The sequence below is a fragment of the Echinops telfairi genome, unplaced genomic scaffold, assembly GCF_000313985.2.
Source record: "Echinops telfairi isolate 266 unplaced genomic scaffold, ASM31398v2 ScPeMD7_23;HRSCAF=83, whole genome shotgun sequence".
NCBI classification, from domain to species: Eukaryota; Metazoa; Chordata; class Mammalia; order Afrosoricida; family Tenrecidae; genus Echinops; species Echinops telfairi.
Window position 1 is genome coordinate 8,629,277 of NW_022103920.1, and position 12,121 is coordinate 8,641,397.

Sequence of the window (12,121 nt, forward strand, 5' to 3'; positions counted from 1 at the left end):
CTCCTTAGAGGCAAGGATGGTGAGACTTGGTCGTCCGTCCTTTGGACATGTTGTCCGGAGAGTCCAGCCCCTGGAGGAGGACATCATTGTTTCGTAAAGGAGAGGGGCTACGACGAGATGGATTGACACAGTGGCTTTAACAGTGGAGTCAGGCAGAGGCACAATGGTGAGGATGGTGCCGGACCGGGCAGTATGTTGTCCTGTTTTGCATTCGGTCACTGTGGGTCTGAACAGACTCAATAGCAACCAACAACAATGAAACCATAGATTTGGCCTTTTTTCCCCCTGGGTGTCTTTTAGTTAGCAGCCACATGCATTAGTGCTCTCCATCACCCAGGGACCCTATGCCTAATTCAGCTCCTGTTGCCACAGGACCATCTCCAAGCTTCACAATGTCTGTTGTATTGAAGACTTCACGCCTGCAGTTCTGATATCTGCCAGCAGGTGGCAACAGTGTCTCAGCCAGCTAGAGTCTCACAGAGCTGGGAGGTGTAGCTTGTCAAGAGGGTGAGCTCCCAAGCTGTTTCAGCATCCCCCAGGGAAGGGACTGAGTATCCTGAATCCCGACTGTCTCATTCCTGTGGACCACACCCCATGCTGCACATTGCAAATGCTGGCAGAAAGGACCAGCAGCTCTCTGGTCCTGCAGAATCCCTGTCACCAACACTCCACAGGGCTAGAATCAAAGGCTCTCCAGGCGGCCAGGGGCAGGCAACAGGGCCACTGCTGAGGAGGGGGGCCTAGGAGAGGGTGCTTATATCCACAAGATGAGACAGCAAGGCCCACTGCAGTTTCTGGCCTTTGTTTTCAATCCCAAGAAGTAGGCCGACACTGCCGGTGACCTGCCCGGCCCCCGTCTGAGCGTTTCTCTTTCCTTGCCCCCAGCCATCCCTCTGGGCATTCTTGTCGTGCGTGGAGACTGTGACTTGGACACGTGCCGCATGTACATAGACCGGCTGCAAGAGGTGAGTGCATTCCATCCGCTTGGCCCTCTCCTCCGCCTTTCCTTCCCACCAACAACCAGCAACTGGGCAACTCTGCCAGTGGAAGCAAGTGGAAATGTGGCAGCCAGGTCCTTACGCGAAGGAGCCCTGGTGGTGCAGCCAGTATGCATGGGGCCCTCCCCGGGAGGTTGGTGGTTCAAGCCCACCTGGGGGAGTATGTGCCACGCTGCTGCTGCTGCGAGAAACCCTGTGTGGCCACTCTACCCTGGCCTACAGGGTCGCTGTGTGAATCAGAATCAACTGGACGGCAGGGAGCTTGGTTTTTGTCCTTTGAGCACAGGCCACCTGGTCTTCTCCTCCTCCCACCCACTGTGGGATGCTGTGGCCTCCACTCGGTCTCATGGAGAGTCCATGTCGTAGAGTAGACATGTCCCGGAGGGTTGTCTAGGCTGTAGTCTTTATGGAAGAGATCTCCAGGCTGTTATACTGCAGGGGCGGGGTGGGTGGGGGTGAGTGTGTATGTGTGTGTGTTGAACCACTCACCAGCCGTGTGTGTGTGTGTGTGTGTGTGTGTGTGTGTGTGTGTGTGTGTTGAACCACCACCTTCCAGCTAGCAGCTGAGCACTTCACTGTTGAATCCGAGAGCGTCTTCTCCCCCCTGGGCCTCTTTTACTCCCCAGAGGTGGAGGACCTGGGAGAGGACTGTTCAGGGTCAGGGCAGAACAGCAACACACTGCCATCGAGTCCGTTCTGACTCAGGGCGACCCTCTGGGACAGGACAACTGCCCCTGTGGTTTCCGAGGCTGCGACTCGTTACGGGAGTAGAAAGCCTCCTCTTTCTCCTCTGCGGCATTTAGTGGCTTCCAACTGCCGATCCTGTGCTTGGCAGCCCAAAGCCTAACCACTATGCCACCAGGGTGAGGTTATTCTAGGGTGTCCCACTCCCTGTTTTGGAGTTCCTTGTCTTCTTGTCATTGTCCTTGAGCACATTCCACCTCACCACGACGCCTCAGGACAGAGTAGAACTGCCCCTGTGGGATGTCTTGGCTGTCTCCCTCTAGACGCAGGGCACCAGGCCTTTCTTCTGCAGAGCAGCTGGTGGGCTTGAACTGCTGGCCTTCTGGTAAGCAGCCCAGCGTTTTAACCACGAGCACCTTGGATGCGTTCTTGCCAAGCTGCATGTCTGAAAGGTCTGAGCTACACGGAATTTTCAGGGATGCTGTCGAGCGATGCAAACAGACCCGGGGTTCTCGTTGGGCTGGTTTGACATGTGATACCACAGTGAAGTCAACGAGTACGGGCTCCGCTTTCATTTCGGGAGACGGGCTATGTCAACTCTGATGCTCTGCGTGTTTCAGAACAAACCCAAACAAAGCACCCTGCGGTCTCTTACCCTCAAACCCAAACAGTGGTCTCAGTGACCAGAAAGTGAAAAGGACGATGGGGTTGGACTTGGAGTCTGTAGTGACAAAGGGGCAAGCCGTACTGCTGCTAGGCTTCCAGTGCACACGTGCACAGATGGATTCCAACATCGCGTGTTTAAGCATGGCCACAGGCAAGTCTCTCAGTAACCTGATACACGAGACCTCTGCCTCGGTCTCCTTAGTCTCCCAAGGAAAGGCCCAATCAAACCCCGGCTTCCGAGCACACCTGCGGGGCCAGGTCAAGTCAAATGAGAGAGGTCAGCTCGGAAGGTGATGGTGGCTGGTTTGACAGCTTTCCCTAAAGGACGCATTACACCGCCAGGAGCTTATCAGGAAGGCATTTGAAGAATATAGAAAACGGACAGAAAAGTGACACCGAGGGGCACCTCCCCAACTCCCCCATCGCAGCAATGCACCTGCTCCTTCTCCAGAGCATAGCCAGAGCTGTGCTAGGAGAATTCCCATGGGAAGCCTCACTCCAGCCACCCTCCAGCTCTGACCTTAGCCTTTCAGGCTTCCTTGTGCTCCCCAAATGCAACGCACATTAAAAAGCAACACGGCTTGAGTTCCTTCGGGATGCCCACGCCGCCATTCTGATGGGATGTCAATGGAATAGCCTGGAAGTCTTGGGAGGAAGGGACAGAGCGAGGGACATGCCTCCTCCAAAGGTGTATACACCTAGGTGGAGAGGCCAAGAAACAACAGCTCCACATCTTGACACTGTTGTTTAAGAAAGGGTTCTTAAACATGTCCTTACCTTAAACATGTCCTTGCCTTTCTTAAACAACATGTCCTTACCTTAAACATGTCCTTACCGATGCTCGCACCCACAGTAGACTTCTGTCAGAGACAGCCGATTCTTTCAGCAGTGTAACTTCTGCAGGAAAGAAAAACCTTTTCTTTGCCCATAGGATTTCATGTCGGAACACAATGGAAAAGTCTGTGGCCCTCTGCCTGCCGCCCCCCCCCCCTCTGGTTATGCCACCTGGAATCAGAAGGGCATGGATCTCACACTGAAAAGTGCCCCGAATCTGATCCCCCCCTCAAAAACCAGCAGATCCAAACCTTTCATGTATTACTTGCAAAACATCGAGTATCAACTACCTTTATTCAATAAATAAACAAAAGAAGCAGACAGCAACTGCTGTATCGTTTCTTACTGAAAGAAGCACCTGTATATTAAAGCTGCTAAGGCAGCTTTGATACATCCAGACAGAACTGATAGCAGCCCTGCTGGTGTAGTGGTTTCATTTTGGGCTGCTAACTGCAAGATCAGCAGTTCAAAACCACCAGCCACTCCAAGGGAGAAAGAGGAGGCTTTCCACTTCCGAGTTCCAGCTTTGGAAATCCCAGGGGCATTTCTTTTCTTTTTTTTATTTTAATCATTTTATTGGGGGCTCGTACAATTTAAGAAATTTTAATCATTTTATTAGGGGCTCATACAACTCTTATCACAATCCATACATACATCAATTGTGTAAAGCACCTTTGTACATTCGTTGTCCTCATCATTCTCAAAACATTTGCTCTCCACTTAAGCCCCTGGCATCAGCTCCTCATTTTTTCCCCTCCCTCCCTGCTCCCCGCTCCCTCATGAACCCTTGATAATTTATAAATTATTATTTTGTCATATCTTGCACTGTCCAATGTCTCCCTTCACCCACTTTTCTGTTGTCCTTCCCCCAGGGAGGAGGTCACATGTAGATCCTTGTAATCCGTTCCCCCTTTCCAACCACTCTCCCTCTACGCTCCCAGTATCGCTACTCACACCACTGGTCCTGAAGGGATCACCCGCCCTGGAGTCCCTGTGTTTCCAGTTCCTAGCTGTACCAGTGTACATGGCCATGAGTCAGAATTGACTTGATGGCCAGGAGATTTTTGGGTTTGTGACAAAATCTATCGCAGCCCTGTTGGCATAGTGGATGACACACTGGACTGCAAGCCACCAGGTCAGCAGTTCAAACCCACCAGTTGCTACACAGGAGAAAGATGAGGCTTTCTATGCCTACAGAGATGTACAGTCTCTGAAACCCACAGGGGCAGTTCGACTCTGATCTCTGGGGTCACTATGAGCAGGAGTGGGACTCGCTGCAGTGAGTGAGTTATCTCACCTGTAGCCAGTTGAAAACAAGCCCCAGAGAAGAGAAGGGGGAAATTCAGCCAGAGGAAAAGTTCTCAGCCTACCTTGGGCACAGAGTCTGCTAACAAAGCCCTGTGGGAAGCAGGCCTGAGGACAGAGGTACCCAGAACGCTGACACCTGCAAATAGAATCACTTCCCTGGCTAACAAGGATGCCTGCGGGGACCTGATGGGGGTGACACCTTCGTTATACAACCCGATAAAGGGAGGCAGGCTTTCAGAACCTGCCAGCACAACCTCATTAATTTGAAGCCCGGTAATTGGCACTTCGTGATAACGTGAAGATGTCAGGTGATTTTCCGTATACAGTCCATGAATTTGCCAAGTGAGTTATCAGTGTAAACACAAGTACATGGCAGTATTTATTGGGCCTAAAGAAAGCAAGTCTTTCTAAGTGCTTCTAGAGACTTCCGAAGAAGCTTCTTTTAAGGATCAGCTTACCTATGACCCTTACTTGTTACCACAGAATTGGCTTTACTTTTGGCCTTCTCGGTCCTTGAAATTTAGCATTGATCTCCCACCTCGAAGCCTTATTTAGTCTTTGTAAGCTAAGTGAACTTTCTCCCCTTCATCCAATGTAGCCTGCTTTTATTATGATTGTATTATTGTCTTCTTTCAACCGGAGTCCTTTTGAGTGAATAGATAGCACTTTCTGGATTCTCTGGGTGGTGCCGATGGTAAAGTGCTGGACTACTAACCCAAAAGTTGGCGGTTCAAACCCACCCACGGGTGCCTGAGAAATAACACTTGCTGATCTGCTTCCAGCGGAGCAGCCCTGGTGCCATAGTGGGTTATGCGTTGGGTGGCTAACCACAAGGTCAGCAGTTCGAAACCACCGTCCACTCTGAGACGAGGGAGGCTTTCTGCTCCTGTAAAGGGTTGACATCTGAGAACATCATGGGGGCTGTTCTGCCCTGCCCGATGGGGCTGCTATGAACTGGAAGCGACTCCCTGGCAATGGGGTTTCAGTCAGGAGCAGGTCTTCCCCGCCTCCACATGGGGTTTTGTGAGTGGCAATGAACTCAGCCATGGGCGAGAAGAGAGGCTTTTCAGGTGAGTTTTCAGGTGAGTTCAGAACTTTCCCTTGATTTCAGCTGTTAGGAGTTGTGGGGAAGCCTGTTTACGTTCATGTTCAGGAAGCGACTGTCTCTTTTTCTCTCCTAGGACCTGCAGTCTGTTTCCTCTGACTCCCAGAGCGTTCATTATCAGGTAACGCCTGACCGACTCTCCTTCTTTCTGACCTGCTGGCCAAGAGACGCCCGCCTTGCATGTACTGCCTCGTTTTGATGTGGCCTCTGCATCTCCCCAGAGATAAGCGTTCTCCCGAGGAAAGACCACAGGGAGTTCTGAGTCTGCCTCCTCTTCCCGAGTTTGGGCGGTCCTTCTCTAACACAAAAAGCCCTGATGGCAGAGAGGGTTATCTTTTGGGCGACTAACAGCAAGGTCAGCAGTTCGAAGCCACCAGCCTCCCTGTGGGAGAAAGATGAGTCTTCCGGCTCCTGTCCTAGGGCCATTATCAGTCAGAACCGACTCGATGGCAGGGAGTGTGGGTTTGTTTGTTGGTTTCTTAGTCTAGTACAAGCGTGCGCTGAGAGCTTTCTCCCAGAACCTTTGGAAGAGATCCTAGCATGACCAACAGCAGAAAACTCAACTCCGACCCAAGTCGCAGAGGAAGAGACCCTTGGGTCACGTGCTGAAAAGTCCAAGACAAGAGTGTGCTTCGTGGGCCGTCGGGCCATGAGTCCTGCGCCATGCTCCTGCGGGGGGCTCTCCTCGGAACGCCTCTTGTCAATTTCACAGCTCTGACCTGGGGGTTCCATGGTCCGACCTGGCTGCCACCATCCACCAGGTACTGCTCTCCTCCGCATCCAGGGGAGAGGATTTCCTGCTCCCACTTGAGCTGCAAGTTCAAGCCGCATCGTTCAATCTGATGGTCCCTCCTGGTCTGCTGGGCAGGCTCTCATAGATGGCGTCTGCCTGCTCTCCTACGGACCGAGCAAGGCGGTAGGAAATGCTCAGGTAGCTTTTGCTCCAGTAGACCTGGCCAGTTCAGGTTCCTCCCAACTACTCGGTCCCCCTGTGCTGTTCAGATTTCTCCAGCCATCCCTTCACTCAATAGATAGCTCACACGGGATGGGGATGGCCCGGCAGTGTCTCCCAGCGCTGTGGGGTCCCCCGAAGTCCCTCTCCCTGGAGGATCCTTCTCGGGAGGAGGGTGTTGGGGTCCCAGGACAAGGACATCAACAGCCGCAGGCTGTAGATGATTTCGGGAATCTTCTGAAGATGTCTCCAAACTACACGGACGGGAAGCGCTCTTTGTTTCATGTCCAAAGTGACAAAACCAACAGGCAGGAAATCTGATAAGAAACCCTTTGTTTTTTCATATTTTAAGTCAGAAGCTGATGATGGAAGAATCACAGGTCTTCTGGGTGGGCTGCAGGGGAGGGTGTGGGAGAAAGAACGATAAACATCCAGGACAGCGGCAGGCCTGACACACTTTCATCACGAGGGTCTCTGTATAGGAGACGGCATTCCACGAGCTTCCGGAAACACCTGTGAGAAACAGAAGAAGCCCCAATCAGTTAAAAGCAACAGCATATGCCAAGACAATCCTGTCAGCTCAATCCCCGTGGCATCTCAGCTGCCTGCTCTCAGAGGCTGGAAACAGCACTGGGGAAGGTGTCCAGGTGCCCAAGCACCTTGGTAGGGAGGCCGGGGGCAGTGCTCAGCTGCCCGAGTCCCTCCTCGCTTTGGCTTCTTTCTTTTCCCCAAGCCAGGGTGACTCACTACCAAGACTCCCTGCTCAGAAATGACACCCTGCATGAACTAACGAGGCTTTAAGAATTCCGAAAGAAAATGTTCAGTATGTATAGCCTGCTGACAATCCCTGAAGGAGCCCTCCCGGGTGGCTTGGTGGAGTTTGCATTGGATGGCTCACCCCAAAGTTCAGCAGTTCGAAACCACCAGCCACTCCTCGGGAGGAAGACGAGGCTTGCTGCTACTCATGTGAAGAGTTACCGTGGAAACCCCACAGGGCCAGTTCCACCCGGTGCTGAAGGGTTGCTGTGAGTCGGCAGGGACCGGCTGGCAGTAAAAGACTGTCTCCACCTTCTCTGAGGGGGACACAAAGGGACTCAGTGGGAATGACAACCCAGGGAGCCTGTCACCAGGTGGCTGGGCCAGCCAGCTGCCCTCTGCTTGCAGAATGGGGATGTTCCCATGCTTGAAAGATGGGCCGGAATTCAGAGAGGTGGTGGGCTCTCTCTGCTCATCTGCGGAAGAGGAGGCTTCTTAAGAAAGCATGGTCATTGTGAGGCGCCGTCCGGACGCTTCTGACTCCTCGGCTCTCCCTGTGCAACAGAAGGGGACCCTGCCCGGTCCTTTGCAGCCCTCACAGTTGTCCCAATGCTCGTGCCCATTGTGACAGCCACGGAGGGTCCTCCTCTTTTTTGGCTGCCTCCCTACTTTACCAAGCACGATGCCCTCCATCAGTCTCCCTTGATCACACGTGCAAAATTCACAGGACGAAGCCTCTCCATCCTTCCTTTTAAGGAGCATCCCGGCTGCACTTCTCCAGAGGCAGACTTGCCAGTTCTTTGGCAGTCCCTGGTACTTTCAGTGCTCGTCGCCAGCACCGGGAGTCAAATGCACCGGTTTCTTCCTCGCTCTTCCTTATTCAGCGTCCAACTTTCTCATGCGAAGAGGCGACTGAAAATACCATTTGCAACCACAGGTCAGCCCTTCCCGTCTCCCTCCCGGGCCTTCGGGATATTCTCCTGGGAGTGTTGTAGCCTACTGTCCGCTCCCAGAAAGAAAACAACCCAGACCGCCGACAAGTTCAAAAGAAAAAGTTGTGTTACCTGCGCAGGGACCATCAGCCCTTTTGTGAGGAGACGGAGTGGTCCCCCATTTACTTTTCCAGAGGTTTTTATGCTGTTGCAACGTGCAGGGTCGCAGCAAGCCGAGCACAGAAGCAGGATATCGCGGTCAGCCGTTCTTAGTCAAACAACGGCTGCTCTTAGTTGGACAATAATCGCTCTGATCGTTCTTCCAAGCCTTCTGAACATACGAGTACAGAAGCAGGATATTGCGGTTAGCCGTTCTTAGTCAAACAATGACTGCTCTTAGTTGGACAATAATCGCTCTGATCGTTCTTCCAAGCCTTCTGAACATACATTTCCTTCGGTACATTATGTTGCCCTTGTCAGCACAGCCTGCCTCCCTAATATCAGCTAGTTCATTTATAGTTTGTAGCTAGTTCATTTACAGTTCATCATGGCTCTGTCAGCTCAAAATGGCTTCACTCTTGTCAAGGCTGTTTAAGCTTTTCCTAGAGCTACTACTGAAGGCCCAGCCATGCTCAGCTACCCCAGAGCCAGTCCCTGCCTTGTCATCCTCACGGTCCTCAGTGCCCTGGAGGGGCACCGCTGTTTCACTTGCGTTGGAAAAAGATCTTGGTCAGAGCTACTTCCGCTCCATGTGCTCACGGCCTCTCGGACTGACTTTGGTTTGTACACCCTCTGCGCTGGCTGCGGGAGGGTTCGCCTTAATCGCTTTCCCTGGGAGCTGCTTCCCTTCCACGGATGTTTGATCGGTGTCCCGTCTGTTGGCTCCTTACACATCTCCCTCCATTCTCTGAACTCCCTTCCGTGTGTTTCTGGATGCAGAAAGGCCTTTGATGGATGGGATGAAACGAGTTTGCAGAGTCATCCTGGGATTTAATTTATCTTGTCTCAGAGAAAGGCAGGGACCGGCTAGGAGCTTTGAACCATGTGGTTTTTGTGGACTGAATTGAAGGTGTCTGTAATGGTGCAAGTGGAGGAATTAAATTAAAACTTGTCTAAGGCCAAGTCTCCTTATGACTGCCAGCTAGCTATCTTGTCCGTCCGTCCATCCATTCATCCATCCATCCATCCACTTTTCTATCTTCCATTATCTATCTAGCCATATTTATCTATCTGGTACATTTATGTATCTTTTCTATCTTCCCCACTACCTACCTCTTATCTATCTCTCCTAGCTACACATAGGCATGTAAGTAGGTAGGCAGGCAGGCAGATAGATAAATATGGTTGTTATTAATGAAGGACTTCCACACCAAACAAAGGGCAGCCTTTGAAATTGTTGGAATACTTTCGTTTCCATGTTCTAAGCGTACCATTAAGCATCCCTGGTGGTGCAATGGGTGAAGAGCAGTGGACTGCCAATCACCAGGTTGGTGGTTCAAACCCACTAGCCACTCCATGGGAGAAAGATGGGGCCACTCCCATAAAGATGAACCGTCTCAGAAACTCAAAGTTCTACAGGATCAATGAGAGTTGGCGCATGTGCCGTTATCTTAACCTTACCTTTCAAAGCCTGTTTTAATAAAAGCCCCCCATGTCCCTGTTCTGCTGGGGGAGCTGTGGAGTGCTAAAGCAGGTTTTAAAAGGAACCCTGGTCTGGTTTGCTGTCAGATAAGCATGGGACTTCGAACCTCAAGGTCAGCAGTTCAAAACCCCCAGCTGCTCCTCGGGAGAAAGATGGCGTGATCTGATTGATGCCTGTAAAGATTGCTAGCTCCGGAGAGCCCTACATGGGGCCCAAGTGAGTCAGAATTGACTCGCTGGCAGTGGGTGCAGGATAAAACAGGTCTGAGGTGAGAGGGGAGATAAAAAGTGAGACCGTCATTGGGCCAAAGCACATAGGCCCATACTGTGATCCATCCCTGCTCACAGAATGAGGAGAGGTTGGTGTGTGCCTTGGTGACGGAAAGAGACAGGAAGCAGCTGAGTTGGACAGGTTGGGTGGGGTGGGGGCTAACAGATGAGAAAGGGGGATGGAGTCGGAGGGCCATTCCGAGGGAGGTGATGGTCAGCCCGACAGTATGAAGGGAAGCCTGGCTTCCCAATCCCACGGGACTTCCGTGGCTTTGCCCATGCTCCCATGGAGTTCCATGATAGGACAAGGACTTCATTCACAACGAAGGTATGGTTAAATGCTAGGTGAGTGTGGCTTAATTGGATAACCTACTGGTGTGTGTCATGGGGCTGCCACGCCGTCATTAAATTATGTGTGCAGCAGCGCCGAGTAATTGAATGTAAATTGAGGGCAAGTCTGGCCAGTGCAGGCCAAGCAGGGGTGTCGGTGATTGCCTTGCCAATTACACAGAGAGCATGCCAATTAACTCCCAGAAACGTACAGAGGAGGAATCCGGGCTTGTTTCCCTGTGTGGGGTTGTGCTTCTAGCAGAAGCAGGCTTCCCATTTGCATCTATCAAAAAGGGGGACTGCACGAGGCTCAGGCTTTCGAAATGAGGAGCTTTTGTTAACACTGTTCATTGTGAAGCACATGCAATCTTAAAGGAAGTGTGGGCTACGAAAGGTTGGGGCATCCCATGATGGAGCCAAGGGCAGTTCAACTCCTCGGAATCACACCATTCACAGGAAGCACAGATCCCCAATGATCAAGTCAAGCCTCTCCGACGATTCCTTGATGTGATTTCATGCAGTTTGAGAGGATGGGGGAGTCTAGGCACACCCTCAGTGAACTCCCAAAGCTACAGGCTGGCCGGCACGAGGCCCCGCTCAGGTACATTAGGTGGCTCTCTTCAGAAACGTAGCTGCATGCGCCTAGCCATGTTTCTTCCTCGCCTTCAGCCGGATGCTTCCGAAAGGTAGCTGTAGCTCTGCTTGTGCTTTGGTGTTACCAGCTAGGAAGTCACTGTGCATGTATGCTCATGTGTAGCATTCATGAAGCAAGCCTGCTGCTGGCCATTTTTGTTTGGGGTTTGGAGTAAAGATATTGTTGTCCCCAACCCAGAGATCCCTAGAGCCAAGGTCTACCTTTGCTGGGTGTGCGTGGGTGGGCGCATACTTCTCCTGCTGCTAAACCCGTTCCCATCCAGTGCTTTCCAGCTCATGTTGACCCACGTGGGTCAGAGTAGGACTCAATGGCTGGTATTTTAGATGCGAGTGTCACACTGATTTCGTGAGGCACCTCTGGGTGTACTCGACCTCCGGCAACTGAGCCCATTCATCTGCTGGGCCATTCAGGGACCCTCCTGTATGTATAACCCCAAACCAAACTCCCTGCCATCGGTCCGTGCCGACTCTGAGTGACCCCGGTGGGTTTCAGGGACTGTGACTGCGGACGGGAGCAGAACTCCCAGGCTGTCCCGAGGAGCTGCTTTCCGGGGTTCCAAAGTGCCAACCACGTGATCACAGCCCAGGGTGTAACCACAGCACCCCCAGGGCTCTTCTGGGCAGGAAACGTCACTGTAGAGCATTCGGGAGGTGAGAGAGCACGTCATGCCGATCGTTGAAGTTTTAGTTAGTGTACAAGGGGACTTGGTGGGAAATTTCCATTCGCTTTCATTCTTAATTAAAAAAAAACCCAAACCTTTTTATTCTGAATCAGGTGAAGGCTTACCGAGAAGAGTATCACTTTCGCAGTCAGCCATGTGTCTACCTTTTGCTTCATCTCATTTATCCTCAGCTTCCCCACCTCCTCCCCATGCTGTCTGTTTCCCTTCCTCCCCCTTTCCTGACCCTTCTGAAAATGGCCGTTAGATTCTGTCTCAGTTTTCCACGAACGTTTTGAAGCCCCGTCCTCTAACCACTGCGGAAAAGACGA

The 12,121-nt window shown here is 51.9% G+C and overlaps 1 protein-coding gene across 1 annotated transcript in view; it reads left to right on the top strand.

Annotated features, from left to right (window-relative positions):
* The window catches only part of DGKI (diacylglycerol kinase iota), a 270,647-nt gene that overhangs the window by 170,671 nt on the left and 87,855 nt on the right, over window positions 1-12,121 (top strand). The window contains 3 exon segments of the mRNA XM_045288847.1: window positions 886-965; window positions 5,672-5,716; window positions 5,959-5,979. Coding sequence (XP_045144782.1) covers window positions 886-965; window positions 5,672-5,716; window positions 5,959-5,979 — 146 coding nt within the window.